A 19,045-nucleotide genomic window follows, 5' to 3' on the forward strand; every position below is an offset into this window, starting at 1 on the left:
CGGATCGCATTATTCGATCCGTGAATCAAAGCATTCGATCCGTGAATCGAATCATTTGATCCGTGAATCGAAGCATTCGATCCGTGAATGTTATATGTGATAAAATCAACCATAAAACAAAAAATAGAATTATGAAACAAAATACATGCCATATCGCCATATGCCATAGTGCCTGTGCTCTGGTGGCAATCAATGACACAAACCGGCACCCACGTGTCACGTGGCCGAAATTATCCGGAACTACGTCACAGACAAGCGCAGATTAACCAGATTTGCTGGTTGAACTTGAAGGCGGCAGATCAGCAGTTTAGCAGTGTAAAATCAGAGTCACGTTTTTTGCACGTTCTCGGCTATCTCTTAATATTTAGTGTATGCGAATGACATGGCGAAAGTAAGTTTAGTCGCTGCAGCCTGCAACTCTATGGGAATAGGCTATAAAGGAGATCTTCCATGGAGACTGAAGTAAGCTCGTTTTCCACGCGTAGGGCCTACCTCAGTACCTGGCGTGAGGGCCTAAGCCAGGCCAAGGATAGAGAACATGGGTCCCAATAAAACCAACGCACGCACGCACTTCAACTTGTAGCTGTAAATTGTACTGTAAATGTATTGTAAACAGAACAAACTGACAAAATCACATTGTGACAAAACCACAAAGACAACCTGACAACTAGCTCCAAGAAACGGTATTGCTAGGGTTAGAATAGGTGTATTGACGTTAGTCACACAGCCTGGTCGGGTTACCTGACAACTAGTAGTACTAGTAGTACCAGGAGTAAGATAATATAGGATCCTATATTATCTTACTCCTGGTAGTACTAGTAGTACTGTTTTGCACGCGCGCACTTTCGCTCCACAACAGCCAGCAGGTCTGACCTTCGCCCAGTGTTCACAGTGTTGACTGTTAGTGTTAATGACAATAATGTTATGTTGCCAACAGTTCGATTCTACTACTACTAGTACTAGAATAACTATAACTTATAAGTAATATCGGAAAGTCCAGCTGTGTTATTTAGGTAATAGAAAAAGGGGGCATAAAATGGCCAAGGCGCGCTCAGCCTTAGGAAAGTACATGATTAATGTAAACGCTCGTGGGGGAGTCGTGCGTTTTTAGCTTTTGCATTAACACAAACATTACAAAATATCCCAAATGACCACAATCATATTTCTAAATGTTTCTGTAAACAGAAACGCAAATTAGTAATTCTCTTCAGTAACATCGCATTTCAATTCACAGTTCTCTCATAGATCAAAAACCTGGACTGGTACTATCGTAACCATGTTATATATAGATCATATATCATTATATATAGACTGCTGATGTACGTGGCTTTATTTAAAAACTTAATTAACAGCGGACCTAAAGAAAACGTGAAGGAAATTTAGGACATCAAAGCAATGCATGATAACTTGTACGTCTATAGCCACACCAGGCGATTAGTACACTACAGTACCAGACAAGACAAAACAAGACTATAGGCAACTTATCACTCCTCTTATCTGATCTTAATATGGTGGCGGGGATTTTCCGATATGGCTTATTTGCTGCTTAGGTACATTTAGACACCAACAGCTGCAACTCACACGTCATGAGAAATATTTTATGAGGGTAGATTGGATATGCATGCAACTGCATGGCTCTACATTTGCATGGTTGAATAAAAGATATACACATATCTCTTCTCTATCTATCTGCATGTGCAAAGTGGTGTGTGTGCAGTGGCATTGTGTTTTAAAGGTAAATCTGGTTATCAGAATATAACAGTACCACAAGACTTATTGTAAATAACAGTCATGACTAAAACCTGTGCTCTCTTTTGTTAAACCTGTCCTTCCTCAAAATAATTTTTTTTAAGGAACATATGGCCAGTAGTTACCCAGCCATCTTTGTTCAATATGTTAATAACTGGGTATAATATCATTCAATGTCGTAATCTGAACGTGCAACACGTCACTCCTTAAATGAAGCTGCCCTCTCTTTTCTTAAATATTCAGTTTTTCCTAAAAATGTAACAGTTTAAGGAAAGTGTTTGTGAGTTACCCATGCAACTTTTTTTCAATAATAATTTCAATTTTGGTATAATTTCCTTATTGTAATCTGAATATTTAATTTACAGGAATGAAATGAAGTTCTTTAATAGAATTACAACAAGAACACAAAATTCAGGTATGTATTATCACACCTGTAAAATGTGTCGCATTTATCTTTCATTGTTTTCACTAATTGTACTCAAAATAAAGTTTAAGCAATTTTACCAAAATGAATGTAGTTCAAAATAAAGTTATTTATGACAATGTGTATAAAGATTTTTACTGCATTGTGATTTCAGAGAAAAGGAATGCTGTTATCATGGGAAGAAAGACATGGTTCTCAATCCCAAAAGCCCACCGACCACTCCCAAATAGAGTTAATGTTGTACTGAGTAGGAGCTTACAGTAAGGTTACAGTAAGCTTACAGTAATAATTGACCATCATAGCATTAACTGAATTGTTTTGCCTTTTTTCTTCACATCGTGTATTGAAACAGAACATGTTGGATTACGTTCTTTATATACAATAATTTGTGAATGTTATATGTATGAGAATTCCACAAATTATGTCTATTATTCCATGTGCCAACTGCATTTACAGAGAGAGGCCTGAAGGAGCACATCACCTAGCACACGATTTTGAAGAAGCCATACATTGGTTAACTTCTCCATCAAGATGTGAGGATGTGGAAAACATTATGGTTATTGGTGGAAGTGATGTCTATAAGGTTTCGTATATTTTTTGTCATTAATAGAGCTGATCTTTTCCAATGAATTTGTATGTTTAATTAAAGTAAGAATATGCGAGTCTAATCTGCACAGTTGATGATTAACAGAATAACAGTTACCTTGTATCATTTATCACTAGTTGTGGGTAACTTGAATCACAACCGCCGAAGCGGGTGTAACAGATTTCTGCACCACTTATTTTCATATGCATGCTCAGCTCGGCGCTATCGTTAGAACATAGTGTACACATCTCTTTGCTACTCCAACTAGTATTGTCACATGTTCACAGTGTTGTTTATAGAGGGTTCCGCGACTTGCACTAAAAATAGCAATATTACCTACAATCCTGTGCCGCCGGCCATCTCTGTTCCAAAAAGAGCGAACATGTGTTGCGTGTAATCTGTAGACTGGTACTCGCTCCCATTTCTCAGCTTAGTTACTCGATGGCTCCATCCGTTGAGAGGTGGGAGCGAGTACCAGTCTATGTAATCTGCCGATCTGCACAATCAACTGATTTTACATTAGCTATAGTGTTATTATTGCAATAGATATTAGCAGTAAGTGGATCCAGATTTTGCAGACAGGTTTATCAGCGTGTGTTGGGGTGCTCCGCTAGAGTTCAATGAGATTACACAGGTCAGGTTTTGCAGGGCTTTGCATGCAGGCTTATTAGCGTTGCGAGGTTGCACGCAACACATATGTTCATGGACTTGAGTTTGTTTACACCGCGAGTGTTCAGAAATTTCACCGATTTTATTGCATATAGAGCTCTATCAAACGCATCATTTTATAACATCTGGTGTATGCACATTTGCCAACTGTCTGAAGTGTACGTAGTATGGACAAGTACTTTGATTCACTAGACAACGTAGCCAAAGCATGCTATCTCGTGAAAATTGCGTGCATTGGGAATCGACACCCGTACGAGAATGGAGTGAGGACCACAACTTGTGCCCATCACAGACTTATTAGGATCTCGTGAATTGACTACCTAACATTCTAGCCGAGTCCATTTTATACTCTCAATTAGGACTTTCAGAACCACAAAAGCCTGGATGCCTACGATCGACTGTTCTGCGGTTGGGTTAGTGGTGTATCAGTCTACATCTATCATGTGAACAGTGAGAGTCCCATCTACGTTATCCGAGCACGTGTTATGCACTCCCAGTCTCTGATTATACCATCTCTCTATCCGTGCATGGGTCACGATGAGATAAATGGAACAGGCATCATGTCACCACACTGTAATTGTAAAGCCTGGCTTGGTGAATTCTGTTCACATGTTGCCTTGATGCTATTTTATGTAGAGTATGCTGCACGTGCAAGAGAAATCACCACCCCACTCAAACAGCTGCCTACTGGATGCCGGCGATATATGTATATAAGTGTAAATGTGTAGCGGCGTGCGCTGTGCGTGCGGTGTACCTGTGTGTTGCAGAGGAGCATTTGACCGGCATTTACAGGTAATTATCGGCAATACTATGCGAGAGAGAGTAGAGAAACATTAAGACATTGGTAGTAAATACATTTTGTGTTTATTCCGCATTACTTTTTTATTGAAAATGCTCCAAGCGTCTGTGGTCCGCCTTGTCTCTCGTCATTTTACCTTGTGTTGTGATCACGCTAGGCAGCCTAAAAAAGTTGTGTGGCTCTCTCTGATACCGATTGCTGCAGTTGACAACACCGCAGGAGAGCGGCGTTGTGAGGGATTTGCTTAATAGGCGAATAAAATGAGCAGAGTTGCATTGCTCAATGTACTTGTACATTGTCTGAACTGGTTTCTGGAACCCTAATGGCCAGCAGCGTTGCATTATGGGTAATATGAAAAATTGCGGAACCCTCTATAGGCCTGTTACTAGGTAAAATTTTGACTGAATTTTCAATCATGTCGGTTGTTGATGAACAACATTCTAAAGACTGGTTTGTAAAGTAACCAGTAGTGAAACTGGACAAACTAATATGAATTTGGCAGTAAGGTTATATACTTATAGATGACACAATTAGTAGGTGTCAGTTGTTCTGTTTTTCGTCAACAGTGCAGGTTAGATAGTCATATTCATAGACAGCAAGGATAAACATTGTCCATTTAATTTTTGAGAATAGAGTATAGCATGATTATGTATTATTTGTTTTTGATGCATTTTTCTGTAATTTTCTGATTTTTAAGTGCTTATTGTGGGAAGTCTAAAAGTTCACCTGTCATTCATTGTCTATCTCGACTATAATCATTATTGACATCTGTCATAAATTACAGGTAGCTATGGATTCCCCATATTGTCACAAAGTGTACCTCACAAGAGTACTGCAAGACTTTGACTGTGACACATTCTTCCCTATGTTTGACGAATCACAATATGAATTAATCAGGTACACAACATGTACATGGAAGTATGATCACTCTACGTGCAATATGTATAGTTTAGGGGGCTAATAGTTAATGGCATTAATATTATATATATTGATATACAGATATGTGCATATTATCTACAAGTATACATATATGTTAATACTTTACATGAAGTTCAGAGTGAGTAAAAACAAATAGTTTTTTTTTACTCTTGATGAAGTGGTTATATGTGAGGCTAATCTTTTGTGAACTGTTTGTTTCAGTCATATTTGATTGTCGTAATAAACTTGATCGAAAAATGTATGCATTGCTTTTGAAAATTATCACATTATATTATGTCTTTATTTATAGTGACCCAGATGTGCCAGGGGAAATTCAAGAAGAGAATGGCATTCCTTACAAGTTTCACGTGTACCAGAAGAAGCAGCAGCATTAAACAGATGAAGCCATAATTATGCCTGCTTGTGATCAGGAAAATGATTTGACATTTAGCATTTGTTTTTTGTTGTAATTTTGAGGTTACAATTGAAAAAATAGAATAAGTTAACCATAATAAGAAATATCTTCAGTCTGCGCACATCGAGCTATTCCATATAGTGAGAATGAGATACATTTGTTCATAGTAATGTATAAAAGGTAGAAGATTTACATTTTTAGCTCACCTTGACATCGTCAAGATGAGCTATTGCCATGGGTCGTCGTCCGTCGTATGTCTGTCCGTCCTTCCGTCAACATTTGGCTACGGTCAACGATAACTCAGGAACCGTTTGACCCACATGTTTGAAATTGGGTATAGTTGTTACTGCTCTATGGGAGAGGTCTATATTGGAGCACGCCAGTCGACCTACTTTCGAGCCACGGCAATTTTTTGGCAAAAATGGAAATTTCCATTAGTCAGTTCAGGTTCAACGGATTTTGCTCATTTTTGGTATGTGAATGAATGAGGGCTGGCCCCAAAACGTATTACAGGGGTTTTGATATTTAAAAAAATTATGCAAATTAGGTAGGTTTTGGCAATTACATAGCATATTATATAGACACGCAGATAACAGTCTGTGGTGTCACACTCGTCTGGTTCGTTTTACAAGATTTCATTGGTATTTCCTCTCCACCCTGCCGATAAAACGTCTATATTAGAGTAAAGTTTTACAAAACATGTCGGAACGCAGCATAACCTATTTATTTCGAACGCCGTCGCTAAGAAACATCAAAGCGAGTATAGCGCCATCTACCGTCACAAATTGTGATTCATTTTGGTTTATAAATTATTATTGCGATATATACAGATGGCAACCGTGTGCTACCGCCTAAAAAAACTCATACAAAGTAAACACTTCCATGCAACCAATTAACCTTTGACAAAAGTTGTGTTATGGGTAGGGAAACACCGTTGTCACGTGGTATATAGCAGCTACGTGGAATAAGCGTATCCTCTCAATCTTACACGTTACACATCGGGTGCTCCGCTTTTAGGCAGTGCCTAAATCTGAATATTATAAAAACGTTAAATGGCGATCATTTAGGTGTAATGCCATCACTCGCCCACATCTCAGACTTTCACATCTCAAACATTTATTTTCACATACAAAATTACACATATAATTATCAAGAGTATAGAATGGGAGTTCTCCCATATATACTCTTCGTTTCTATAATGTACGTCGATGGTTGCTCAATTAAAACTGACTTCTTCTCACTCACTCATTTGTATGGAAAGCTATCCCTTTCAAAAATCATTTTCAAACATTTAAAATACACAATTTTAAATAAATTTAAAACATTTCAAATTAATTAATAAAAATACAAATTACTTTATATTGTTCGAGAAATTTTAATTCAAAATTTAAAATCAATTCACAGAATAACAAATCAATTTATTAACTTGCAAATTAATTTACAACTTTACACAATGTGAATTAGTGATACGATGAGATGATATATATACATTACATATATCAAGAGTCCATAATAGAATAATTATGTTCAAGTGGATGTACAATGAAGCCCAACAAAATAATATACATGATCATGATGATACGTGAAAAGGGTGACATACATTATATATATATAGCTATATCAGGGGTTACATAATGACAAATTGTAATTTGTTAATTGTAAATTGTCAAATAATGACAATTTGTCATCCCCTGGTAGTCATGGCTAGAAGATATCGTATTTGTTTCATGCGATGAAAAAATACTTTATTTATATTAGTGTACGTAGTGAGTGTGTTAGTCAAACTTTTTTGTGTGTATATTCTTGGTAGTTATCTAATTTCATGAATTTAAAATTTATTGTAACAGTATGTATAAACCATAGAGTTGTATAAATATATAACTCTATGGTATAAACACAGCGTATAAATAAAATAAAATACGTAAGCGTTTTTCTATTGGATAATTATCGAGTTCCGGTCAAATTTTTGGCGCTCTACGCGTTTTCCGGTAAGCATTGGAGAGATAACGAGAAATAGTAAGTTGTTAATAATTTGTTGACAATAAGTTTGTTGATTTGTGTGGTAATATTCTTAGCAAAGTTCAACAAATACAATTTACATACAAATCAATTGTGCTTAGATTGTTAACGTCATCTTACCGTTGTTATAAATTAGAGGTATAACTGTACTTGTCATTTTTGTAGTCTCAGTACGGTATCTCTCACTCAGTCGCTGACACTGACAGCATGCTCGGAGTCTGGGTGTGAGTCTGTACTCTGTAACAGTCTACAGAGTCTGTTAATCATGCTCAATCCTAGTTTGGGACCCCGAAAATGTGTTTTCACAAATGTGCTAAACTAATCCGGGTGCTAAACTAGGATTCACCTGAGCCGGTGCAAATCCACTTTAGGCACCTTAGGTATCACGAAGTGATGCACAGCTAGGTTTCTGTGTATCATCAACTGATGCACAGACTTTCCGTATATCAAAGAATGATGCAAAAACCCTAAACCTAACCCTACCAGTAACACACTTCGTGATACCATAGATATATATACAACACATACAACACATGTGTTGTATATATCTATGGTGATACCTAAGGCTAAGGTTATACTTTATGACTTAGGGTTAGGGTTTTTGCATTATTCCTTAATATACGGAAAGTCTGTGCATCAGTTGATGATACACAGAAATCTGTGCATCAGTTGATGATACACAGAAATCTGTGCATCACTTCGTGATACCTAAGGTGCTTAAAGTGGATTTGCGCCGCTCTAGTACTATAGCCCGCTTACATTAACTGCCGCAGGCCTGCGGCAGTTAATGTAAGCGGGCTATAGTACTAGAGCTAAGCCCACAGCTACAGGCACTTGGAACGTCTCAAAAAAGAAGAAGAAAGGTAAATGAACACGAAATGTATTTACTACCAAAGTCTTAATGTTTCTCTACTCTATTTTGCCTATTATTGCCGATAATTACCTGTAAATGCTGGTCAAATGCTCATATGCAAAACACAAGTACACCGCACGCACGCCCTGTGCACAAACAACAAGAAGAAAAGAGCAGACCTGTAGGAATGCGTGATCACAAAATTCGCTCGACGCTCGCTTCATTTCAGACGCTTACAGAAAAAATACACAACCAACAGCCTCCATCTTGGTATCTATGTGTAGCTAAATGGCCACTTGTTCGAATCATAACTATCTCCTTTGTTCTTACCTACTCCAGCCGGAGATATCTCGTGAAATCATGCGGGAAAGATGGAGGCTGTTGGTTGTGTATTTGTTCTGTAATGGTGTGAAATGAAGCGAGTGTCGAGTGAATTTTGCGATCATGCTTTCCTACCTGCTCTCTTATTCATGTTGTTTGTGAACAGGGCGTGCGTGCGGTGTATTTGTGTGTTGCAGATGAGCATTTGACCGGCATTTACAGGTAATTATCGGCAATAATAGGCGAAATAGAGTAGAGAAACATTAAGACATTGGACTGGTAGTAAATACATTTCGTGTTTATTTACCTTTTTTTTATTGAGACGTTCTAAGTGCCTGTGTGCCAGGCAAGGCTAATCAATGACAATGACAATGTATTGTTCAATTTGTTGGCAGTTGTGAAATGTGATCTGATCTGTGATCACATTGTCACATTGGCGATTGGGTCGAAGCCTAGGCACTGGCATTTCAAGTGCCACTTTGGCTGTTGTTCAATAAGAAGTTATGGTAAATAAATGGCCAAATAGTAACTAGTACATGTATAACTAGACAGAGGGCACTCACGGAGAGTGCATACCTCCGCGAGCGTGTAACATGTATACATGTGTATAACAGCTGGCTCGCTGGCTGCTGCTGACTGGACGCCCTAAGGCGAGCTGCTGCTGACTAGACGAACTAAGGCAAGCTGCTGCTGACTGGACGCCCTAAGGCGAGCTGCTGCTGACTGGACGCCGTAAGGCAAGCTGGTGCTGAATCGATCGCGCCAACGCTACACACACACACGAACACACACGAGACCGATTACATGACCACCGTTGCGCGGATGTAATAACATGCAGGAAAAGTGTCACATGCATGACTATGTTTGATGAGCAAATAATGTCAATATGGATTTTCAGATATTAAATACTAGTTGCTCCCATTTACATTTCTGCAAAGGACAAATTTTACAAGGGTTTTACAAGATTAATCTGCGTAAATTACGTTATAATCAAGTGATAATTCAAACATATCTGAGCTCGATCATCTGAGCGTGATCATTACTTACGACACGTGTTATCTTGAAAGGATCCCTTTAAGTTAGCTGTAAGCTTATTTGTTTCTGCCATTCCATATTGGAATTCCTTCCCTTCCTCATTAGTTAGTTGCAAACTTGAGGCTTTTTCTACTGCGATCCCCAGTATTGATCTGTCTATTTTTGATCAACTTTGAATGGCCGTGTATTTGTGCTGTGATAGTGTGAAATGAAGCGAGCAGTATGTAAATTTGGCACTCTTGCTTTCCCAACTGCTCTATCTGCACTGTGTGCGTGTCTTTGTGTGTGCGTTTGTACATAGTGGTGTTTATGCAGAAAGATGATGTGCTTTAGAAGAGCGTTTGAACTGCATTTACTTGGAATTATTAGACAATAGAGGGCATATATACATTAAGACTTGATAGTAAGTACAATTTGTGTTTATTTATTATAATGTGTTTATTAAAATGCTTTAAGTGCCTCTGGCACTAGCCAGCATTGCCTGGTTTGATTATGTGCATTCAGTCATTGTTTACAAAATGAAAGGTAAATTCAAGCAATTTTTAATTGCATAACCATTAACCAATGACCATCCTTTACTGTAGAATAACCTCAAAACATTTTACTATAATGTAAAAATTTGACAAGAACTAACCTTAAATTGACTACGTCACGAATTTTCTATGGTAAAATTGTTAAAATAAAATTGCCATTTTTTTACATTAAAATTTAAAAGTAAGAACTAACGTTACTAAATATATCCTCAAACTCTCACCTGATAAAAATGTTTTTACGTTGGTTAAATTGGCAAAAATCTAGACGATTTGGTAATTTCTGTTGTCTAACACTATTCCCCCAGTACTGTTCAGATACTGGCATCTCTCGGTTTTCACCGGCAAATTAGGGCATATAAAGAAGGTATATATTGCATGAAAAGTAAACAGAAACACTAAAAATTTTGTATTTTCATACATTTTATTTTGTACAAATAACACACAAATATACTACTTGATGGTGCTAGAAATTCGTGACGTAATCACTTTAACTATAAAATTCAAGAAAACACCCTGTTTGTGTAGGCTCATAATGGACCTTGTTTCAAAATCAAACTGAGTGTGATCAGTGGTATTTATTAACTGCACGTGGTAGTATATGAGGTATAATCAGTGATGGGAATCGGTTGGAATTTCATCATCGATCAATCATCGGTTGCACGCAACTGATCGATGATCGAAGATAATTGTTTGAATGTTATTGATCGCTGCTACCAGTTATTAAAATATATCATATAATACAAATTACAATATTCTAAGAGCTATGTAATAGTATTATACTTGATTATGTTTGGTGTAGGTTAGATATACTGTCTCCAAGCTGTAAAGTAACCTCACAAATTACAAAAATAATATAAAGAGTCATTTCATCAATGTTTACAAATTTTATTTCAATTAATATTTTTTGGTAATCAATTAATTATTTTGATAATCAAGCGCTTAATCGGTTGCTGCAAACGACTGACTTTCGATTATAATCGATCATTAGAACATCACTAGGTATAATGATTAAAACTAGTGCTATGGAGATAAAATGCAAGCATTTTTAAGGCAATGATTTCCAATAGTCTTCCTAACCATTTTCCTATTTTTGCAACCATTGCAACACTTACTGGTATTGCTTGCATTACAGCAAGTCTCTAAAGTAAAGCTAACATCTTGGAACACTGGTGCATTGTGACTTTTACCAAAATATGCTGTGACTGAAATCTGTTTGTTGACTTCATGTTGACGTGGTTATACGGTGAGGTACCGTGTTTCTGGCAAGACCCTGTCCTTACATTTTGTTAATGGTAACTTTTATGGTAATGGTAATGTTAATGGTAAGCAATATAGACATTGTACAACTATATAACCACTAGGTTACTTAATGAGATGTAATCTTGTCTGGCAGTTGCCAATCTAAACCTTATGTCAGCACATGACACGCTCAGCAAACGTATTTCTTGAATACCCTGGAGCTTTGTCGGCTCCAACTTTCTCCTAGGCTGCATAGAGTAACTTTCAATGTTTTTTCAGGCAATGGCAGAATTTAAGGAGAAGATAAAAAAAGAGGTAAATAAGAACTAATTTTTTGTTTACTTGCATATAATCAGGAGTTAATAAAGACAAACTGTCTTTATTAACTCCTGATATAATCATGTGTGGTCAGTTCTGAAGGACCTCTTGTTCACAGAACTCTACTTACAAGTATGCTGCTGTTATTGTGTGTGCATTGGCAAATGATTTCCAATTTCAATTAATAATGTCCAGTAAAATTTTATTATTTATTGGCAAACAGTTGCACGTACATTAACTGTTATGCTTAATATTCTTTCTGATAGGCTGAACAGTTGGTCAATGATGTATTTCTGAAGAAAGTGCAAGAACTTGATGATTTACTTCTGGTAAGGTGGGAGGGATGTGGTTTACAATTGAATAGGAAAAGTAACATTTAATCTGCTATTCTAATGAACGGATGTACTACTATAAATAATACTAATGAACACTGCTAATGAATATTGACCTGTCACCAGCAATAAGCAAACAAAAAAGAGTTGGTTAATCTTGATTGTATCTGCTATTCATTGCTTGTTACACGTTAGGTAACTAAGATGCCTAAAATTGCTATTCATATATAAAATCAAGATGATTGTGTTTTCTTAGAAATTATTTAACAGTGTATAATTATTTATTTATTTCAGTCGCCACTGTTTGCAAACAAAGATCTTAATCTCTTGCATATGGATATAAATATACCAGTGCCCCCACCTGCTGGGGGAGCTGCAAACTGTGATGGAATGGTATGCCATAGTTTAGTATTGCATTTCTAAATCAAGTATGTTTCAAGTATGTTTATTAGCTACGTCACAGGAAATCTCGTTCATCAGCCCAGCTATTACCTAGCTATAACCAATATCACCAGCACCTATCATTAGATAGCTGTGCTACTAATTTTTATTTCTGTTGCCCTAATAATGTTTCTTACAATACAGTCGCATGATAAAAAGTTTATAGGTGAATATTTTAAATACTTTATTTATCACAATTGTCACTGACTGGTTGCTTTTATTCATTTTCAGCCAGTAAAGAAGAGAAAGCTAGACGTGGTCGAAAATGAGATTGGTAATAATAAAGACCAGTGTGCATGAAAATGTTCATTAATATTAGTTGCTCAGACTATCATACTATAGCCAGATAAAATAAGTAGTCATTATAAAATGCAATCAGCCATTAATATCAATAACCACTCATTAGCAAATTTTGAAATCAAATTTTAATTTATTTCTTGGAGGTTTAAAATAATAAAAAATTGACCAAAGTAGAATTAAATTTAAAAAACTTAAGGATTATACTCTCCACGTTGTGCATGAAATTTCATCGATTTTTCGTTTTCAACTTTATTCGATGGCTAACACTATGTGCCACCTGTGTACATGCTAATTTCTCCATATAACAGTACATGTGAACTGTCAGAGCGTTTTTGCTTGCCCGCGTACATGTGTAGTAAGCAGTGGCTGATGTCATTATGACATCAGAGACATGATGCACCCACAATATTAACTAAGCTGGTATCATTAAGTGTCAACCCTGCTACAGCTGTCATTACATGTATTCATGTACATTCATGTACATCTGCTAGTGATCCAACAAGTATCCCACGCCCAAAATAGTTCTAACACCTCGCAACACACCTTACATTGGTGGGCGTACATCACTGGCGTTTGTTGACATATTAGCTTTGTGATGTCAGGATGAGCGGAGTTCGCACGTTCTGCGATGGTAACCTTGTAATTTCTCAGAATTTCTGGCGGAAGGTGCATGGAACATTTTACCAATTTAGTGGTGTCAGTTAGTCATGGATATGTCGCAGTAAGTACTAACAATAGATATATCACATACGTTCACCCATTTTGCACACAGGCGGTCACTCATTGTGAAAAATAGAAAAACGCTGATTTCGCCGTTTCGATTTCTGACATAGCCGATGTATAAATGGATATTTCTCTGTGATTACAACTCGGATTAATTTAATTTTACACTCGTTTTAATGATAACATATTGTGGTAAAAAAGCGCGTCAGGGATTGTTATTAAGTGCCGTACTTTATTAGTTATGCCTCTTTATTCGCTAAAATTTTCTATTTTTTCACACAACTTGATTTTTAAGCAGTTTTTTCGAGTTTTCTCGGTAAATATGTAAATTAAAGAAAAATCCTGACGCGCTATTTTGGTCCATATTGTGCTTAACATGTGGCAAAAATTTTGTAACTATTTGATATGGTTAGGGTTAGTGTTAGGGAGTAGGCGTAGGCGACTCCCTAGACTCGTTAGTGGAGTAGGCGAGGTACGGTCCGGCATATTAGATAGTACCAGTTCCGGTATACCGGACCGTACCCAGGGTACTTTCCGGCAGTACCCTGGGGGACATAGACCCTCTCAGCGTTACTACACGTAACCTAACATTACCAGTAACAGCTACAGAATAAAATTAACTGCGTCATCGGGCCTATCGTCCTGCCTAACATAGAATTAGACAAAAATGAATTACTGTCCCGGGGCACTCCCTACAAAATAGGGCAGGTATGTGCCACCCGCTTGAGAGATGGAATTGGAGGGGTCCGGTACTAACTCAGCACATCAAAATGGGGGTCTCCAGAACTAGGGTTTGCTGGAAAGTACGATGCTCCGGAACTGGACATGTTGGTTTGCGAGAGGAGGCCTCCGGAACGTGCGGAAAAAGTAGGTCCTATGCTCCGGGACGGGAAATATATATGTGAAAAGGGGAGTCTCCGGTGCGGAAATTTTGAGGTGAAAATGGGGGTCATAACCGCGGCACATACCTACCATACATTATATAGGGAGTTGCCCCCCCCCGGATTACGGTATCGTCGTACGTTTATACTTGCAGATACGTGTATGAAAAACAGGGATTGATGCAGAATGATGCTCGGGATTACGATTAATACAACTCTGTCGACTAGGAACTAGAATTATAGCATGCAAATTATATATATTATATACTATAACGCGATACAAAACCGCGCCTCGTTTCCTGCTGAGAGGTATCGCAGCTGTCGCGCACGCCAATGAAATGAGATGAAATGATATAAATTCATGCTAATAAAACTAGTTTTATTACAGCTATTATGTAATAAAAAGCGTAATGCTTTCTGGTGTCATAAAGTGCACACTACCGGGAAATCGAGTGAAACAAGCTGAATTCTTCACTAATGTGTAGGTATTGGTCCATATAAATCCCAAAAGAAGTTACAAAATTTTCGTTGGTCGGAAACTTTTTTACGGGCCACGCCCTTTTTCCGATTTTCGCGATTATGGGAAAATTGTGTAAATCTTACCTGAACACTTTATAGTCATGTTATACATGTTAATAGAGGTATTTTGGGGCGGGGAGTCGATTCCAACGGTTAAGACTTAATTCACCAATTAAGCTCAATTAAGCTCAGTCGAGTACCAAAATTTCGGTGTTTTCTGACATATGGCATGTTAGGTATGCTTTCTGGGTTTTTTTTTGGATGCCCGATCGAATTCTGGTATTATTTAAACACTCAGAAGTATGATTCATCCCTAAAACGTGTTATAGATCGATCATTAATAACCATACGCGTTACTGTTTAAATTTAAACAAGTATTGATTATGAAGCTTTACGAACTCGACAACCCGAAGATACTCAATAAAGAATCATACACATAGGATTTGATTGAATACAAACAATAGAATATAATTTGTTCTTAAACAGAACTATTGTATCACAATCGTCCAGGAAGAGTAACAAGTCTAATGCACTGTACAAAAAATTAACTTACAGCATGTCCCCAAATCAACCAAAGCTATCAAAATAGTCCTATATATCATAACTTATAGTACAATAATTAGTACAATATTATAACTTATAGTACAACAAGTTTAGTCGATAAATTGGAAAAGTCAATCTTCTGGGACATCTTCTTCGGCGTCCCCTACCGATCCTTGATCTTCCTCATCATCTCCGGTTTCCTGGTTGCCGGTTAAACTTACAGTCTGGTTCTCACAGTTGTCACAGCCACAGAAATCAGTACACTGGAGGTCAAGCTGCTTGCAGCCACATCGCTTTGAAGAGCAGTTAGTTTTACACCCACAGCTAATGGATCTGAGCAAATTGGGAGGTGCCACTGCCTTGTCTGTGTAGAGGGGTCCATACTTGCCATCGGAGTTCAGAACCCACCCATATTCTGAGGGGTCAAGAGTGTTAAATAGCCACTCTTGTACCTGATGGTACACTCTGAGACAGTGGTACTTCGCAGCTGAGGAGGTGGGAGGGAGCCGTCTGTGGTCAACTTTTCTATGTACAGCTCCTTTCTTCTTGTGCAGAGCATTTAGGAAGAGCTTGTGGCGCAACTTGTCTAGTGACAGCAAGGGAGGATCTGTTGACTTGGTGTACATCTGGATAATGATCTCACTCCTTGCTTTAACCATCCGGTCTGTTGACTCCTACAGTAGAATTCGGCTGTGCTCGCTGTCATCTTCTCCAGGATCTTTGACTTGAACAACCGCGTCTTACCGAAGCCAAAGAAACCTGATGTTGTGTCACACCCCGACATTGCATGGTTGAGAAGGAGCGTGTTGAGTGTAGGCTCGGGGAGGGCTTGGGCAAGAGATCCGATATCCAGCACGGTGTTCCCCGGTTGTTTCAGATATACGCAGTGCTTAGGTGAGCGCATGTGGTGAAGCATCATAACTAAGATGTCACTGTCCTCAGCGACCACACACACATGGCTTCTCTCAGAGAGCTCCATTGCTTTTCGTACAAAATATGAGTCTGCATCAGCTACACACTGGCTAACGTGGTAGAGCTCCACTTCTAGCCCCTCCATCAACAAGCCAATGAACTTGTGTTTGTTTTTTGGATTCGAGAGCAGCAGCTCCCGCTCACAGTCCACAACATTGTCAACCGCTTTGTCTATTTCTAGAGATGATATCGGGCATCTTGTTGTGTGTACCATGTCCTTAGTACTGGGTTGCATGTATCCATCAAAGATGATGTAAGTGTCTTCGGGATGGGGAAAGTGCTTCTTAACATAGGTAATATAGCACTGCACAACTTCTCCGTAGGTTGTCCCTTTCTCCTACGGCACAGTGTAGAAGAGGAGACCCCCATCTACTACTATCTTCAGCTTCTCTGGCATCACACCACACACCGTTGTCTGCTTTATAATGCTGCCCAGGTCAGCTTTGGCGACAGTTCTTAGGGTACCGTTATCGTTGCAGATCGAGGGTGGAAAATGGGCAAAATGGTAGCAAGCATATACTGTACTGAGTGTACTTTTGCACTTTATATTTGCGGCACTATAGTCTGTATTTTATTATAATAAATTTTATAATAATTTAAGAGTGATATTAGAGTAATATAGAGAGATCTATATAAAATTAGAGCTTAATTTAGCTTAATTGGTCAATTAAGCCTTAACAATTCAATTTATGAATAAACTAGCTGACTGTTGGAATCGACTCCCCGCCCCAAAATACCCCTATTAACATGTATAACATGACTATAAAGTGTTTAGGTAAGATTTACACAATTTTCCCATAATCGCGAAAATCGGAAAAAGGGCGTGACCCGTAAAAAAGTTTCCGGCCAACAAAAATTTTGTAATTTTTTGGGGGGTTTATATGGACAAATACCAACACATTAGTGAAGAATCCAGCTTGTTTCACTCGATTTCCCAGTAGAGGCTTTATTTGGCACTTTATGACAGGACCCCCACGAATTTACCCGACGACGCGCGACTACAGACGCGATCGATGCTCGAAGTGCGATATACTTTCAAGTGCTATAGTGATACCACTAATTTTACAGTTTCTAGGCTATAATCTCCTTTAGCTTAACTGTAGCAAAATAAATAGGTAACGCGGAGAGCGCCGTTAATCACGTTTATTGCATTTTCTTTTAACTAATTTGTTAAACATTCGAAACACGCGCGATATGAGGTGAAATATTAACTTGTTACTTCTGGCTGATGTCGTGATGTATCACGTGGTATCTCATCGTCACCGTGACGTCACAGTGCATGGCTACGGCGCGGATCGTCATCACGGTCTGCTCGAAGTCAAACGTAACGTTGTAGGAACGCACGTCCGGGCGGAAGGCAGGTCGAAACGCGGCGGGCACAGGATCGATCATGACACCAGCCAGCAGAACCAAGGCCCGCCTATCTGCCGCAGCATTACACACACACATACGATTAATATTATATATAGCAGAACCTTAATTATGGCAATATAGCAATATTATGTCAGAACCTTCTACTATCAGTAATTCTACCACAACCTGATATGGCCCAGCCACGATTACAATCCTGAGATCCTATGAAAGATGAGATGCGGAAAATGTGAGTTTACTGTGACCGTGACTAACCGTGACTGCAGGAAGAATATCTCGTCATATCACTCGTCATATGGGCCGTCACCCACGCCTGCTTGTCTCTCGTGATATTCGCTACCTTATTTCTGAGGTAAACGTACGTACGAATATAAAATACACAAGTTATTTATGTATGTAAACATGTATAAGTTATAATCTCATCGATAGATCGTCCATTTCTCTCTCCATATATGTCACGTTTTCCCCCCGCCCTCTCTCTCGCTCTCTCTTAATCTATATCTGATCTCTTTGTCTGTCTTGTGTAAATCGTACAGTCTCTACGTGACAGAGCTCCACTATACTGCCCCATGTAGGTTCCATCAGCTCTGTTTGTCTGTCTGTCTGTCTGTCTGTCTGTCTGTCTGTCTGTCTGTCTGTCTGTCTGTCTGTCTGTCTGTCTGTCTGTCTGTCTGTCTGTCTGTCTGTCTGGTTGTATGTCTGTCTGTTTGTCTGTCTATCTGTCTGTTTGTCCGTTTGTCCCGTCTGTCCGTCGGTCTATTTGTCCGTTTGTTCGTTTGTCCGTCGGTCTATCTATCTGTCTGTAGGCCCGTCTCCACACACGCGGCGCGGCACGGAACGCCACGGAAACGGCGTCTTTCACCCCTACCGGCAAAGTTCAAATCTATTATATCTTAAGGCGCAGTATCCACTGACACGGCACGTACGGCGCCATTAATTTTACATCCCGGTTTCACGGCGACGGCGAAAGTCAAATGAGTTTGACTTTTGCCGGCTGCCGTGTACGGAGAAAGACAGTTGAACCAACAACGCGATTGTTTTTTATCACGTGTTCTGCTCACGCCATCATCAGCCAATGAACAACA

The 19,045-nt window shown here is 38.6% G+C and overlaps 2 protein-coding genes across 4 annotated transcripts in view; both read left to right on the forward strand.

The window, feature by feature from the left end:
• Positions 1-252: 252 nt before the first annotated feature.
• Positions 253-5,681, forward strand: LOC106811926 (dihydrofolate reductase-like). 2 transcript variants are annotated; one of them, XM_014815665.1, is made up of 6 exons: positions 253-462; positions 2,115-2,164; positions 2,328-2,433; positions 2,630-2,756; positions 5,012-5,124; positions 5,456-5,681. In XM_014815665.1, exons 1-6 carry the CDS (start codon positions 383-385, stop codon positions 5,538-5,540), a joined length of 561 nt encoding a protein of 186 aa, XP_014671151.1. In that variant the 5' UTR covers positions 253-382; the 3' UTR covers positions 5,541-5,681. The 2 variants fall into 2 exon arrangements, with proteins under 2 accessions (XP_014671151.1, XP_014671153.1); XM_014815667.1 differs by having other exon boundaries at positions 253-391.
• A 1,840-nt stretch (positions 5,682-7,521) lies between these two features.
• Positions 7,522-19,045, forward strand: part of LOC106811933 (proteasome activator complex subunit 3-like) — an 18,809-nt gene continuing 7,285 nt past the window's right edge. Inside the window, exons 1-5 of one of the 2 annotated variants that reach the window (XM_014815676.1) lie at positions 7,522-7,576; positions 11,840-11,875; positions 12,145-12,207; positions 12,505-12,603; positions 12,883-12,925. In XM_014815676.1, coding sequence (XP_014671162.1) covers positions 11,843-11,875; positions 12,145-12,207; positions 12,505-12,603; positions 12,883-12,925 — 238 coding nt within the window. In that variant the 5' untranslated portion in view covers positions 7,522-7,576; positions 11,840-11,842. Of the gene's footprint in view, positions 7,577-9,240; positions 9,260-11,839; positions 11,876-12,144; positions 12,208-12,504; positions 12,604-12,882; positions 12,926-19,045 lie in introns of those variants that run through there. The other variant, XM_014815675.1, reaches the window with a different exon arrangement.

Source organism: Priapulus caudatus, unplaced genomic scaffold (genome assembly GCF_000485595.1).
Source record: "Priapulus caudatus unplaced genomic scaffold, Priapulus_caudatus-5.0.1 Scaffold592, whole genome shotgun sequence".
Taxonomy (NCBI): Eukaryota; Metazoa; Priapulida; class Priapulimorpha; order Priapulimorphida; family Priapulidae; genus Priapulus; species Priapulus caudatus.

Excerpts from the sequence above, each read along its gene's own strand:
- LOC106811926 (XM_014815665.1), top strand. The coding sequence starts at position 383 with ATGGCGAAAGTAAGTTTAGTCGCTGCAGCCTGCAACTCTATGGGAATA. Across the intron at positions 2,165-2,327 it reads AACAAGAACACAAAATTCAG|AGAAAAGGAATGCTGTTATC; the intron begins GTATGTATTATC and ends TTGTGATTTCAG. Across the intron at positions 2,757-5,011 it reads GTGGAAGTGATGTCTATAAG|GTAGCTATGGATTCCCCATA; the intron begins GTTTCGTATATT and ends CATAAATTACAG.